General features: G+C 40.5%; 1 protein-coding gene across 9 annotated transcripts in view; it reads right to left on the bottom strand.

The window, feature by feature from the left end:
* LOC123515704 overlaps positions 1–12500 on the bottom strand; it is a 223978-nt gene that overhangs the window by 194988 nt on the left and 16490 nt on the right. For 3 of the 9 annotated variants that reach the window (XR_006677977.1, XR_006677973.1, XM_045274523.1), the window contains exon 1: positions 1725–2074. The exons of 2 other annotated variants lie outside the window; for them this stretch is intronic. Coding sequence is in view for 2 of the 7 variants with exons in the window: in XM_045274523.1 (XP_045130458.1) it covers positions 1725–1787 (63 nt within the window). In the remaining 5 variants the exon portion in view is untranslated. 4 more of the 9 variants (XR_006677978.1, XR_006677975.1, XR_006677976.1 and 1 more) reach the window with 3 other exon arrangements.

A 12500-nucleotide genomic window follows, 5' to 3' on the forward strand; every position in this document is an offset into this window, starting at 1 on the left:
AATTATAAATGAAAAAAATGTATTAATTAATCCTAACTTTCAATGACAGTTAATGCAAAATGGCAGCATAAAACGTGGACTGAAGTGTGTGTGAGGCATCTTGCGAAACACACCAAGCTAAAAAAAACTTCCAAAGGAAAATATTAATAACCAAAAAATAATAAAGTGAAAAGAAATATCTAACAATATCACTATAACAAGACAGACAAAATGACATGGAGGCAAGGAAGTCACTACAGTACAGATAGTAGTTGTATGCTAACAAAACAATAGGTAAAAGATAATGAAAAAAATAAATAAATCTTGAAAACCGACAGATGAAAGTGTCGTGCAAGTAATTAACTACCTCTGTCAAATACAAACAAACATGTTATAATTAATATGAGAATAAACAACAATAAACCGTTTCTTGAGGGCAAACCCATATGGAAATTAACAACTCTATATGCATATTTTTTTTAGAAACACAATGAAGCAATCCTTTGATGATTAATGGAAAAAATAAACAGATGACAGATAGATCATTCCTAGGAGCAAAATATACATGTAAATTAATAGAAATAATATTGAAAATAAGGAATAAAATAATTAGTAAAAATAGATCAAGAAAAAGAGAGAAAAAAAGATAAGCATATATGTCTTGAAGGCAATTTACAAATATACAAAAGGATAACCACTTCAGTAATATTACCAAAAGAATAATCGTTCAAAAAAAATGAAAAAAAAAAAAAAAAAAAAAGAAAATATGTCTTGAGGGATGAGTCACGCACGACACTGGAGGCAGCAGCGGCAGTGGGGCCATTAGCATCACCTCTGCATGTACACATATATAAAAAGGATGAGTAATAAGAGAAGCAACAGGAGCCCTCCACTAAGTACTATTAAGTAGCTTTACAACACTAATGCCGCAGACACCCACCACAACAGGCGTGGACGAGCATTATTTTTAATCCGTATACAGGATCACTTAGTCTTAGCATTAACTTGTTATCTTGATTAAAAACATGTATTTATGTTCGAAATTATATATGATCAAGGAACCGCGTGCAACATCACACCGCACCTCCACGCTCGCTGCCCGGGATAAATGACGCAATACCCGTAATACCCTCGATTTTTTCCTCCGGACCATCACCATCACCACCACCACCAACACTGCCAACACGGTCCTCGACGACAAAGGAAATACAAAATGGAGGCACACGACATATTTGTAAGGAGTGTGGGCGGCCTGCACTGTGCTCAATACCCTCACTACACTCTTACCTTTGCTGTGACACTATACATCACTTCACTATCATAGACACACACACACACACACACACACACACACACACACACACACACACATACACCGCGTTAGAGACACGATGACGCAAAGGTGACGATGAGTTATTTATTCATCTATTTATTTTACCTGCACTGACTATTTTCTGGGGCAACTCTTGGACACCTGGCTCACAAAGGGTGTCAAAAGTTGGTGACAGTCCCGAGCACCGCGTCACTGATTACAAATACAGCGGGTCCGGTGCGTGTGAGTGTTGTTTAGTTCGCCGAGGAGGTCCCTGTTGTTTGCCACCGCCGAACATGCTCCAGGGAGTCCAAACAACAATACACTTTGAGTTAATACATTGACATTTCCAATCCTCACGTCACCCACAACAGCAGCAGCCACGGAACACTGATACTCTGAAAAACATGGATTTTTTTTTTTTTTTTCTCACCATGGCCGCATCAAGAAATTCCTCCACCGATGCTGTAAGACGCACACACACATCCCGGATCATCCCTTGAGCTTTAAAGGAGACTGCTGCTGCTGGTGATTGCTGGTTTCACAGATTTTACTTCACATACAAGTTTCTGGAAGCGAAGGTCACTCGTCTCACACAATTTTTCACTAACACGACAATTAAGGAACGTCTTGGCAAGGGAAAGACGCCTCACAGTTATATCAAAACTCACGAGATGGTAGAGGCGGTGTGTGGCTCTCTCTCCTGCCTGCTACTGGCCGGCGTGCCATGCAGTGCCATGAGTGAAGGGAAGAAGGGGTGAGGGGCGTAGATTGTTCCCCTCTTGTGCAGGACCCTCACCCTCGCCCCTAACAGCACGCCCCACCCCAACCTCACCACCCTTTACCCCTGACCAAAAATGCCCTCGTTCCCACCCTCACCCTAAATCCTAATCCATACCCAGACGCACCGCCGCCCTCACCCACTACCCCACTTCCCCATCATTCCCCTTCTACACTCTAGTTCCCTACTTGTTCCTCCCCTCCTTCGCCCCACCCATCGGGCTCCCCCTCGCTCCCCTTCCGCCGTAGTCCCGTCATATCATCCCCATACTTCGTCATACGCACCCTTACCCAATAGCTAAACCCATCCCACGCCTTCTCGACCCTCCCTGCCATCAATTACAGCAGCCACCATTTGCTCAGGGGAGTAGCACTACAACACAATAACAAAAACTAATGATGATGATGCTACTACAACTAAGACTGTTTAGAAGATTGCTAACACTACTACAACAACAACAACAACAACAACTACTACTACTACTACTACTACTACTACTACTACTACTACTACTACTACAACTACTACAAGATTTGCTGTATCCATAAAAGAAAAGTTCAAAGTTAATAACGCTCACTTTACCAATTGCATGACACTAGAATAGACGGCCCCGAATCAGTCACATAGACTCCAAAGATTCCTAATAACTGATCACTCACAATTTACCACTATGCAGACTCAATACACACACACACACACACACACACACACACACACACACACACACACACACACACACGGTAGGCAATCCTGGACAAGAAAGAAATAAGGTTTTGGCAATACATTCACTGCGACATTAAGGAAGGAAAAAGGGACAGACGCCATGATAACCGGACACACCTGGAGTAGAGAACTTGCAAAAATGTTATGATTCCGAGTAGAGGGACGGAGGGAAGGAAAGCAGGAAGAGGAAGGGTTGGGAAGAGAAAAGCAAACTCATAAGAAGGGGGACGGAAAGGAGAGCAGAAAGAGAGAGAGAGAGAGAGAGAGTGGGAGTGAGAGAGAAAGACAGAAAGAGATGCAGATAAAACACAACTACAGAAAGAGACCAGTAAGAGTTGTTAAAAGGAAGAGGGAAAAAAAAAAACTACACACGCATATATAAAAAAAAAAAAAGATTAAAAGCTGATGGGAAAAATAAGATAAACCATAACCCAAAGAAATAACGTAAGATAGGGAAAAAAGACGAAGAAAAAAACTATGCACGAATATTTTTCCTTCTTCCTTCGTATAAAAGAGATTAAAAAAGAGATATGAAAAAAAATCTGAAAAAAAAGGAAGTGAAATATGCCTTGAACTCTGAGTCAGATATGTATGCGAAAACACTGAGTCTACTCGCAATATATCGTTCCTCCTCCTCCTCCTCCTCCTCCTCCTCCTCCTCTTCCTCCTCCTCGCCTCAGCCATGCACCGCCTCCACACGCTCCATATCACGGACCATACAGTCTTAAAAATCCCTCCCCGTGCCTCAAGTAGCGCGGAGTGTGATATAAAAGATCATCTGGAAGCGTCAAGGGTGTTACAGTCATCTCATTCTCCCTCTTTCGCGTCGATGAAGTGAAAAGTAACACGTTTTACTGGTCTGCTTTCCCTCTGCCATCTCAGTGTTTCTCTTTATTCCTAATTCTCTTCTTTTTTACTGTATTTTATTTCACCATGCATTGATTTGTGTTGGAAGTTTTCTCTCTCGTGTCAGTGAAGTGAGAATTAATGTTTGATTATCTGTTCCTTCTTTCTACATCTCAGTGAACCTCTTAAATAATATTTCCTGGTTTTTTTTTTTTTTTTGTCATTTTTTTTTATTACATGTTGACTTATCTCGTTCTTCGTTCTTCTACACGGACTGACACATATATACTTCCTAGCTTATATTCTTGATTTTTTTTTTATGGTAGCATTAAAGTCAATTTACCAAGAACATTCTAATCTTGACTTTAATCACACTTCACATGAACTCAGACATAGAAAAATAAAACAAATGAATAAAAAATATAAATAACACAATCTCTTATCATCTGAAGCTTTGGCAAATGAAAACCAAAAGGTAAGAAATATCAGCGCATACCTTTCGGGGGAATACTGACACCAGCGAATTAATTTCACAAATCCTTGTAAGTCACCTTTCCCTTTCAGCATTCTAGGCAGGTAAGGCACATACGCCACCTGCCTATACCTGCCTGCCTTGCCCAGCTGTCCAGGGTAATGAGTGTGTCAGAACTGCATTTCAGCTCCTCATCAAGGTCGCAAGGGTGATTTTCTATTTTTACCTTCCCTCGTCTCTCCCTCTATCCCTTCTCTCTTCATTAACTTCCTTTTTCATTTCCTCCCTCCTCCTCCTCCTCATACTCTTTCTCCTCCAATCTTCTCTTCCCCTTTACTGCTGCGTCCCCACATCCCTCCTCCTCCTCCTCCTCCTCCTCCTCCTCCTTGCCTTTTGCTGAGTACGTCAAAGGCACAAATACAAATGCGAGGATGAAGGAAATGACTCCATTTTTAATTTGGCAACCAAGGGGGAACATCAAAATAATTCAAAGGCATGCTGAAGAACAAAACGAAGGTGGAAAGAGGAAAGCCTGTGGAGGTGGAGAGAGAGAGAGAGAGAGAGAGAGAGAGAGAGAGAGAGAGAGAGAGAGAGAGAGAGAGAGAGAGAGAGAGAGAGAGAGAGAGAGAGAGAGAGAGAGAGAGAGAGAGAGAGAGAGAGAGAGAGAGAGAGAGAGTAATACAAAATATTGAACAACTCCAGGGAATATAATAATTTGTTCCACCTCCATCATTTCCTAATATATATAATTTATTAAGCTACCAGTCTATTTATACTAGTATTTATATTTCCTCTATTTATATTTTCATCGTAAAATTTTATCTTGCAATTATTGTTAGTTTTTGAAGACTTATAATGCTAGTACTTAAACAGAATGGACGGTGGGCAAGGGAGTGGACTCGAACAATTCCTCTTTGCAAGTTAGTGTTTAGTTTCCCATCCAAAGACAATGTGATGAGATGAGTATATTTATCCAAGAGTGTAATAATAATAAAAGGCAGAAATAAAAACTATATAAAAATTAATATATCACGAAACTAACTAAACAAAGAATGAATAAATGAATGCATACGGACACAGGGCAAATGAAATAAAACAAGTAAATAAACCATGAAAATAATACTGCAATCTCCTTTATCAGTAATCATAAGTGGAAGCAGCAATAGTTTGTCGTGTCGCTACAGCGTATTTCACTCGAATATATTTCTTAGAATATTCCACATTTAGGTCTGATATTGCTAGTGAAAATAGTTCTTCTCCTTCTATAGAGAGTTTGATTTCATGGAAGGAGTGCTCACAAAAGATGAAAGAGTTCAGATACTGGCTGTAAATGAATAAAGGAGTAGCCAAGTCTCGTACTGCACAATGAAGACTAGCAGTGAAGGTGGGAATTAAGTATGTTCGAGCAACAAAAAGAGTCTGGGAAGCAGGAGGACATGTACTTAGCGAGGATACAAATTCACTAAGTAAAGAAGCGTAGCAGAGGTCAAAGAGAAATAATGTGGAGACTCAGTGTGACGGGACAACGGAAGGGTAAAGTATACACACACACACACACACACACACACACACACACACACACACACACACACACACACACACACACACACACACACACACACACACACACACACACACACACACACACTTTGGAAATTACTTGCATGTCAGTTAGTTAAGATCTCAATATACACTATTAAAATATATTGTACACTGTCATTTGCAGTACATAATATTCAGAGCATACTAAGATATAAACAATACTTAAGACCTTTGTGCTTCGAATCAATCTTATCATAAGTAAGTCGTGATTCGTGAGAACGACAAAATTACTGGACGAGCTTTTTGTTCTTTTTTCCGCTCTGTGATAGTAGAGAGAGAGGCTTGCTGCTGTCAAATGTCCTAAAATAAAACATTTTATTCTGGTAACTTTCTCCGAACAGTTCTGTACCTCCATGTTTCTACTGGTGGTGGTGGTGGCAGGGGGAGGAGGAAAGACTAGGGAGGACAGTTATATATGTCCCCCTCGCCCGACCTCAGCCTCCATGCCAGCTCCTGCACGGTCTCCTGATATCCGTGCGTTAGGTTCAGTCACAGTAAGACTAACCTAACCTAACCTAACCATTTTACTTTTGTTTCTCTTTGTTTTGTACTTTCCTTCATTTAAAAGCAGTCTGGTCTGCTGAGTTTTAGAAAAACAAAAATACTGATGACTAAAAGATTCTCACTAGAATTCAGTAAAGTGTAGAGTCGCTTAACAGTGTAGGAGAGTATATGTTTCGCTACAGTTAACAGTACTCAATCATTGCAAATTTTAAGGCTTACTCAATACAGATGAGAAACGCCAAAAGGTGTAAGAAAATATGGTACACTACGCTATAATAGATGGATTTTACGGTAATAATTAACATATGACTTGTAAATACACAACCACTAACAATCGGCATCACTGACAGGAACAGGTGACTTGAATTATAAACTATCTCATCAAGAGGTCTTCCGAAGCAGCTTGACTGACTAAATGAACTCACTGGATATCTTAAAGACCTGATCAGCATATGAATTGTAACTACAGAACATGTCAGTCACTAAGAAGTGCAGGTAACGACAATGTAACATGAAGCATAATCTATCTCTTCATCAGGACATCATTTGTCTCCTGTTATCTACCTCGGAAGCTTCGTGACTGCCGATGTCTCCTTCCAAAAGCGTCAGGAAGTGAGAGAAGGGTGAACAAAAGGAAAATTCATAACGATAAGGCTCTTGTGATTTCCAGTCTCCTCCACTCGCCCTTCTAACGTGAGTTTCCGGCGAATGACATGTTTCATTAGAATGATTAACAAATTGTCAACGTGAAACTCATGTCTCTTCTACAATGAAATGAGACCTGGATTTAAAGCAACGGGGGAACGAACTGTGATGCACTTCAATTTTCTTTTAAAATCTGAATTAAAAAAAAAAATGGAGAAGAGCCAATCGTTGCACTCCTCTCTCCTCACGCCAGACACGCCGGTCACAAGAACATGAACAACGGCACTATCTTCCCATTTCTTCCTATGTGAACTCTTTTCTCTCTCATTCCTTTACTTGAGAATATACTTATTTCCTTCATGTACACACACACACACACACACACACACACACACACACACACACACACACACACACACACACACACACACACGAATCATGCGTTTCCAAGTGGATATAGGATAAACTTCATTTCGCTGTTAATTCACTTTTTTTTTTTGAGGATATAGGAAAAAAATTCTTAGATATAATGTTGGAACTACCTTAAAATATAATACACCATTAAAAATGCATAATGGCATTTCACAAGCATTAATTAATTCCTGAGGACGAAACCACAGAATTAACTTTAATTAATTTCACAGAAAGCTCATTTTTCTGAGGTTCTAAAATACCATTCTTGCCTTCCGAACTAAAATTGTCTTAGAATCACAGAATACGATGCATTATTCAAACAAAATTAAAAGAAAAAATCCGACACTCTTAATTAACCACAGTTGATGAGGTTAATATTACTCAGAACTCGCTTTTATTAAGAAAGTATCAAGGAAACAGTCTTACAATATAACACGCTATTCTAAATAACGAGCAATGTCACTTCCTCAGCTGTCACTCGTCCCTGCGTGGCGCCTCAAGCCGACTTCAGGCTGTGAACCAACGTGGACTTTTCTCTGAGTTACCTCGTATTTTTCCCCGAGTCCATTTTCCTCTCTTGCCTCAGAGGGTGGCGCGGGGAGGCAGGGCATGGGGGGATCCTGGAGGGAGGGAGTGAGGGAGGGAGAGAGGGAGGAGAGACGGCGCGGCGGGGCGTGAGACGAAGACAAGAAAAATGACTTTCTAGTACATGAAGCAGAGTTGGAAGTAATTTTTCGGAACGCCTGCAGTAGGAAGTTTAATTTTCCACGGCGCGTGAGAGAAATGTGAGGTTCTTTTATGGTATGGTCACAAAAGTTTGGATATTTACTTCTCCGGAGCTTGTGGTAATGGAGTTGTTTTTTTGGCGCAAGATACTGCTCAGCAAATTGTTTTCTGGACGTGCAAAATGTGCCGAGAAAGAGAGAAAAGGGAGTTTTCTTCACCTCTTGCAAGTGACCTGGAGCACGCTGTTGTCGGGGGCACCTAAGGATTGTTTCAGAAAATGTTGGTATATATGATGTGTCCATTACTAAACTGCACACGTAAGAAACAGTAACAGTTGTATCTGAGAATTATAATTTGTTCACGGATATGTTAATAAATTCCGTAGATTTTCTCTTGATATAATAAATGCTAAACAAACATACAGAAACAACAACAATGGAAGTCATTCTTATCCTTTATTAAGAGGATAAACGCCAAAACGCCAAATGGCCTTTTACTGTCACTTTACTTGTTCTTATGTTCTGATTCCTTATGTGCGTTGAAAAATACAATAGTCGACAAAAAAAAAAGTTATCCAGAGAGAGAGAGAGAGAGAGAGAGAGAGAGAGAGAGACTAGACCAGACTATAGGGGATGAGAGAGGACAGAGCGTGCATGTTGTGAGCCTGTAGTTATACCCCAGAATATGCTGACCAAAAAAAAAGTTCATTTCGAGGACATGTGGCGAGGGTGACAGTTCGGATTGTTTTGGCCGTGTTGGAGGGGTCGAGGGAGGGTGTCTGTTCGCATTGTTGAGGAGGACACCAGCCAGCCACCCATCAAAAAAAAGCAAAACCAGGAGTGAGTGAGTGGAGGACGAAGACGCTACGTGAGTTTCTCTCGAGTAGTAAAAAGTTCACCTGTGTTTGTCTAATAAATAAAGTCCACCTCCAGAAGATTTCCTAAGGCTGCTTTTGGCTGTGATTTTGCTACCAGTGTTTCTTTTTTCTAATTATTGAAAAATAATTATCATTCTTTGGTGCTGTACCTTGATTTCGTTTATCTTAATTTTTTTTTTTGTCTGGTCAAGACTTTCTCAAAGATATTTCTTTTATTCTTACAATTGTATTTCTTTCTTAATAAAAAAAAAAAAAATATATATATATATATATATATATATATATATATATATATATATATATTTCTGAGGGGATCAAGATTTTTTTTTTTTTTTTTTTTTTGTTAATGGTTTCATAATGATACATCAAGAAGAAAACTGTTTTTAGTAAAGTTTTTGTTTCTATACTTTTTTTACTGATCTTGTGTCTTTTAAACTGCACTATTTTTATTTCTTTGTCAATTAAGACACCTTGGGAACGTTGTCCTATTACTAAAGACGTTATATAAATTAGTTAAATAATTTATTACTTATGCTTCGGTCCTTTTATTTTTCCTTCTGGTTGTGTTACATATTTGTTATACAATCTCACTCTTATATTTCTTTGCTAACAAAAAACACCTTCTAAAGTCACAAGGTCATAAGTGGCTTTGTATTGAGATAAATGATAAACAATGATTCTTCTTCCTTTATTTTTTTTCTTCCTGAGGTTAAACTTTAAGCTTATGATTTGGCAGTAGGAGTGTAACTGCTTATAAATCATGTTCTTTTGTCTTCTGTTCTTCCTAAACTTAATGTTTATTGTTTGATACTAAAAAGGTAACTTGATTATCAGTGATGCTCCCCTCTCTTTTTCCTAAGGTTTCTTTTTTATGGCTTAATATTAAGAGATTACTAAGAGATCAACGTTAATACTGACGCTTACGTCTCTTTCTCCTCTCCCTGTAGTTATTAACTATGGCTTGATAGTCAAAAGATACTAAGAAGTCGTTTATCAATGATGTTTTTCTCCCTCTCCACACTTTTGTCACGTATCTATTTTCATCTTCCCCACTCGGTCGCAACACTGAGGGGTGACAAACAAGAGTGGCTGAACTGTTCATGCAATGGTTATTTCACAAAACGTTTGTTTCCACGTTTATCTATTGCACTTCCTGAAAAAGAAATCAAATCGAGAACAAAACTAAGTGAATGTAGAAAGAAACCAACTACCTTGTTGCTTTACACATTTTCCTTTGCTTTTGTAGACTTGCATGCAGCTTCCTCCTTGTTGAGTGTTCATCGTTCAATACAAGTTTTGTTTTATCGTCAGCTTCCCATGAGGTCGAAAAATCATGAAATTCCCAAGAAGGAAGAGGGAAAGAAGGAGGAGGAGAAGAAGAAGAAGAAGAAGAAGAAGAAGAAGAAGAAGAAGAAGAAGAAGAAGAAGAAGAAGAAGAAGAAAAAGAAGAAGAAGAAGAAGAAGAAAAAGAAGAGAAGATTTTTCCTTCCATACACGAAAGCAGTATTCGAGAAGCATACCAATAAGATTTTGACACGAAGCACAGTCAGTGAGTCTCATTGGTGCGAAAAATGAGGTTATCTCAACTAAAACTGTCTAGAATAGAAACAAGTGCATAAGATTTCTTTTTCTCTACTTTACATTTTCTATATTCCGTTATGTTTTTATTTGAGAGGGGAAAAAATGAAAAAAAAAAAGTGTATATCAAAGGTTGGAGTCTCTTCCTGCAATTTTGTGAAAGACATGACTTTATAATCCTAAAGTCGTCACAGTTTGTTACTTTTCATTTATATGGAAATTCTATGAAGCACCCCACACGCACACACAGACACGCACACGCACACACGCACGCGCACTTTGCTGATTATATTAATTGCATTAAAAACGAGCAGAAGAGGAGATTCCTTAACCTAACGCGGGGAAATAATCATGCAACCAACTTATTCACTGTTAATTACGCACCCACCAAAAGTGAGGCTGCAATAGGCTTTATTTGATACTGATGCGGCGCCACCAATGGAGTGTTTCTAATTTGCTGTCACTTCACCTACTGTTACTTGTCATTTTCGCGCAACTGATGACAAACATACACATAGTTACACGTGTAAAAAATGCCCTCCATATTACTTTAGCTCCCCACCTGAGGGAGAGTATAGGCCCAGGTGGGAGCGGCAACCCGGCGGCCTAGGCTGGTACTTAACATGGCGGCGCCGCATCACGGACACCACGTACCGCTGTCGTATGTTCCGACGGGGCGCTGCGGTGGCTGGCATTATTTTATTTATCCTATGTTTGGGTGACCGGGCGCAGCTCAGGCTAAGAGGAGGAGGAGGAGGAGGAGGAGGAGGAGGAGGAGGAGGAGGAGGAGGAGGAGGAGGAGGAGGAGGAGGGGTGTAAAACAAAAACGTCGGGATTAAGGGACATGTCGAGAGAGAGAGAGAGAGAGAGAGAGAGAGAGAGAGAGAGAGAGAGAGAGAGAGAGAGAGAGAGAGAGAGAGTGTGTGTGTGTGTGTGTGTGTGTGTGTGTGTGTGTGTGTGTGTGTGTGTGTGTGTGTGTGTGTGTGTGTGTGTGTGTGTGTGTGATCATAATTAGGTGTTTCACGAATGCAAACTGATCATGGAAGCAAGGCAAATATGTAAACAAGAATGATACAGCAACATTCATCAGTAACAAAAAGGAAGAAAAAAAAGAAATCACCGAATCTCCATCATTCTTTAGAGGCTCCGGGCGAAGGGAGCGCACCAAGGCACCACCGCCACGCTGAAGGTGGGGTGGCGCCGACGAAGCGGTCTTTGTCTGCGTCACTCCGATTCACGAGGAGAGACACAAGCTGAGTTGACTACATTGTCAGTAAGGTGGTGCCGACTCCCTTCAGCAGGACAGCTCAGCGCCCCCTCGCAATGACTTTTTATGCTTCCTCCTCCTCCTCCTCCTGCTCCTCATCATCCCTCTTCCTTCTCCTCCCTCTCCCCCTCTTACACTTGATATGACAATAAGAAGCCGCTGAAATGCCTCATCATTTTTCTGCACAGTGCCACCAGTATCACGTGATGTGTTTCTGGTTTTTAAGTTTTCATGTGTTGCTTGACGCTATTTACTAAAGCATTGCCTTTTCGTTATTCTCGCTCCGGGTAACTTATATGCGGTGATATATTTCCTAAACGCAGGCTTTCAGTACTGTGAAAATGTATAACCATTACTATTTTCATAAACTCCAGGCTTGTTAAGACCCATTTGAAAAACGCGGAATTTTTCTGCATTCAAAATGAAGTTGACATACAAGCCCGTACCTCGCCCCGCCCCGCCTCGCCCCGCCCCGCCCCGCCTCACTCCCACCCTCGTAAGCGGTAATGAGCCCCGTGACGGATGCGCTGTGGCGTCGCAGAATTCGCGAAATTTTGTAATTATCAGTTTTTAATCATGATGAAAATATCATGTGTCGGGCGTGAACAATTTTTCTGAGTCTTCTTTGGGTGCCCCAGCGGCGGCCATGTTGCCTGCCAGCGTGTGCGGCCTCGGGGCGGCGGCTCCAACTGACGGCAAGACAGTGACTAATGGTCCCCCTTCGGTGGTAGGCAGCGAGGGAACTCACAGCTCAGTTCATCCCTTGTGCTCGTG

This window comes from Portunus trituberculatus, chromosome 39 (genome assembly GCF_017591435.1).
Source record: "Portunus trituberculatus isolate SZX2019 chromosome 39, ASM1759143v1, whole genome shotgun sequence".
NCBI lineage: Eukaryota > Metazoa > Arthropoda > Malacostraca > Decapoda > Portunidae > Portunus > Portunus trituberculatus.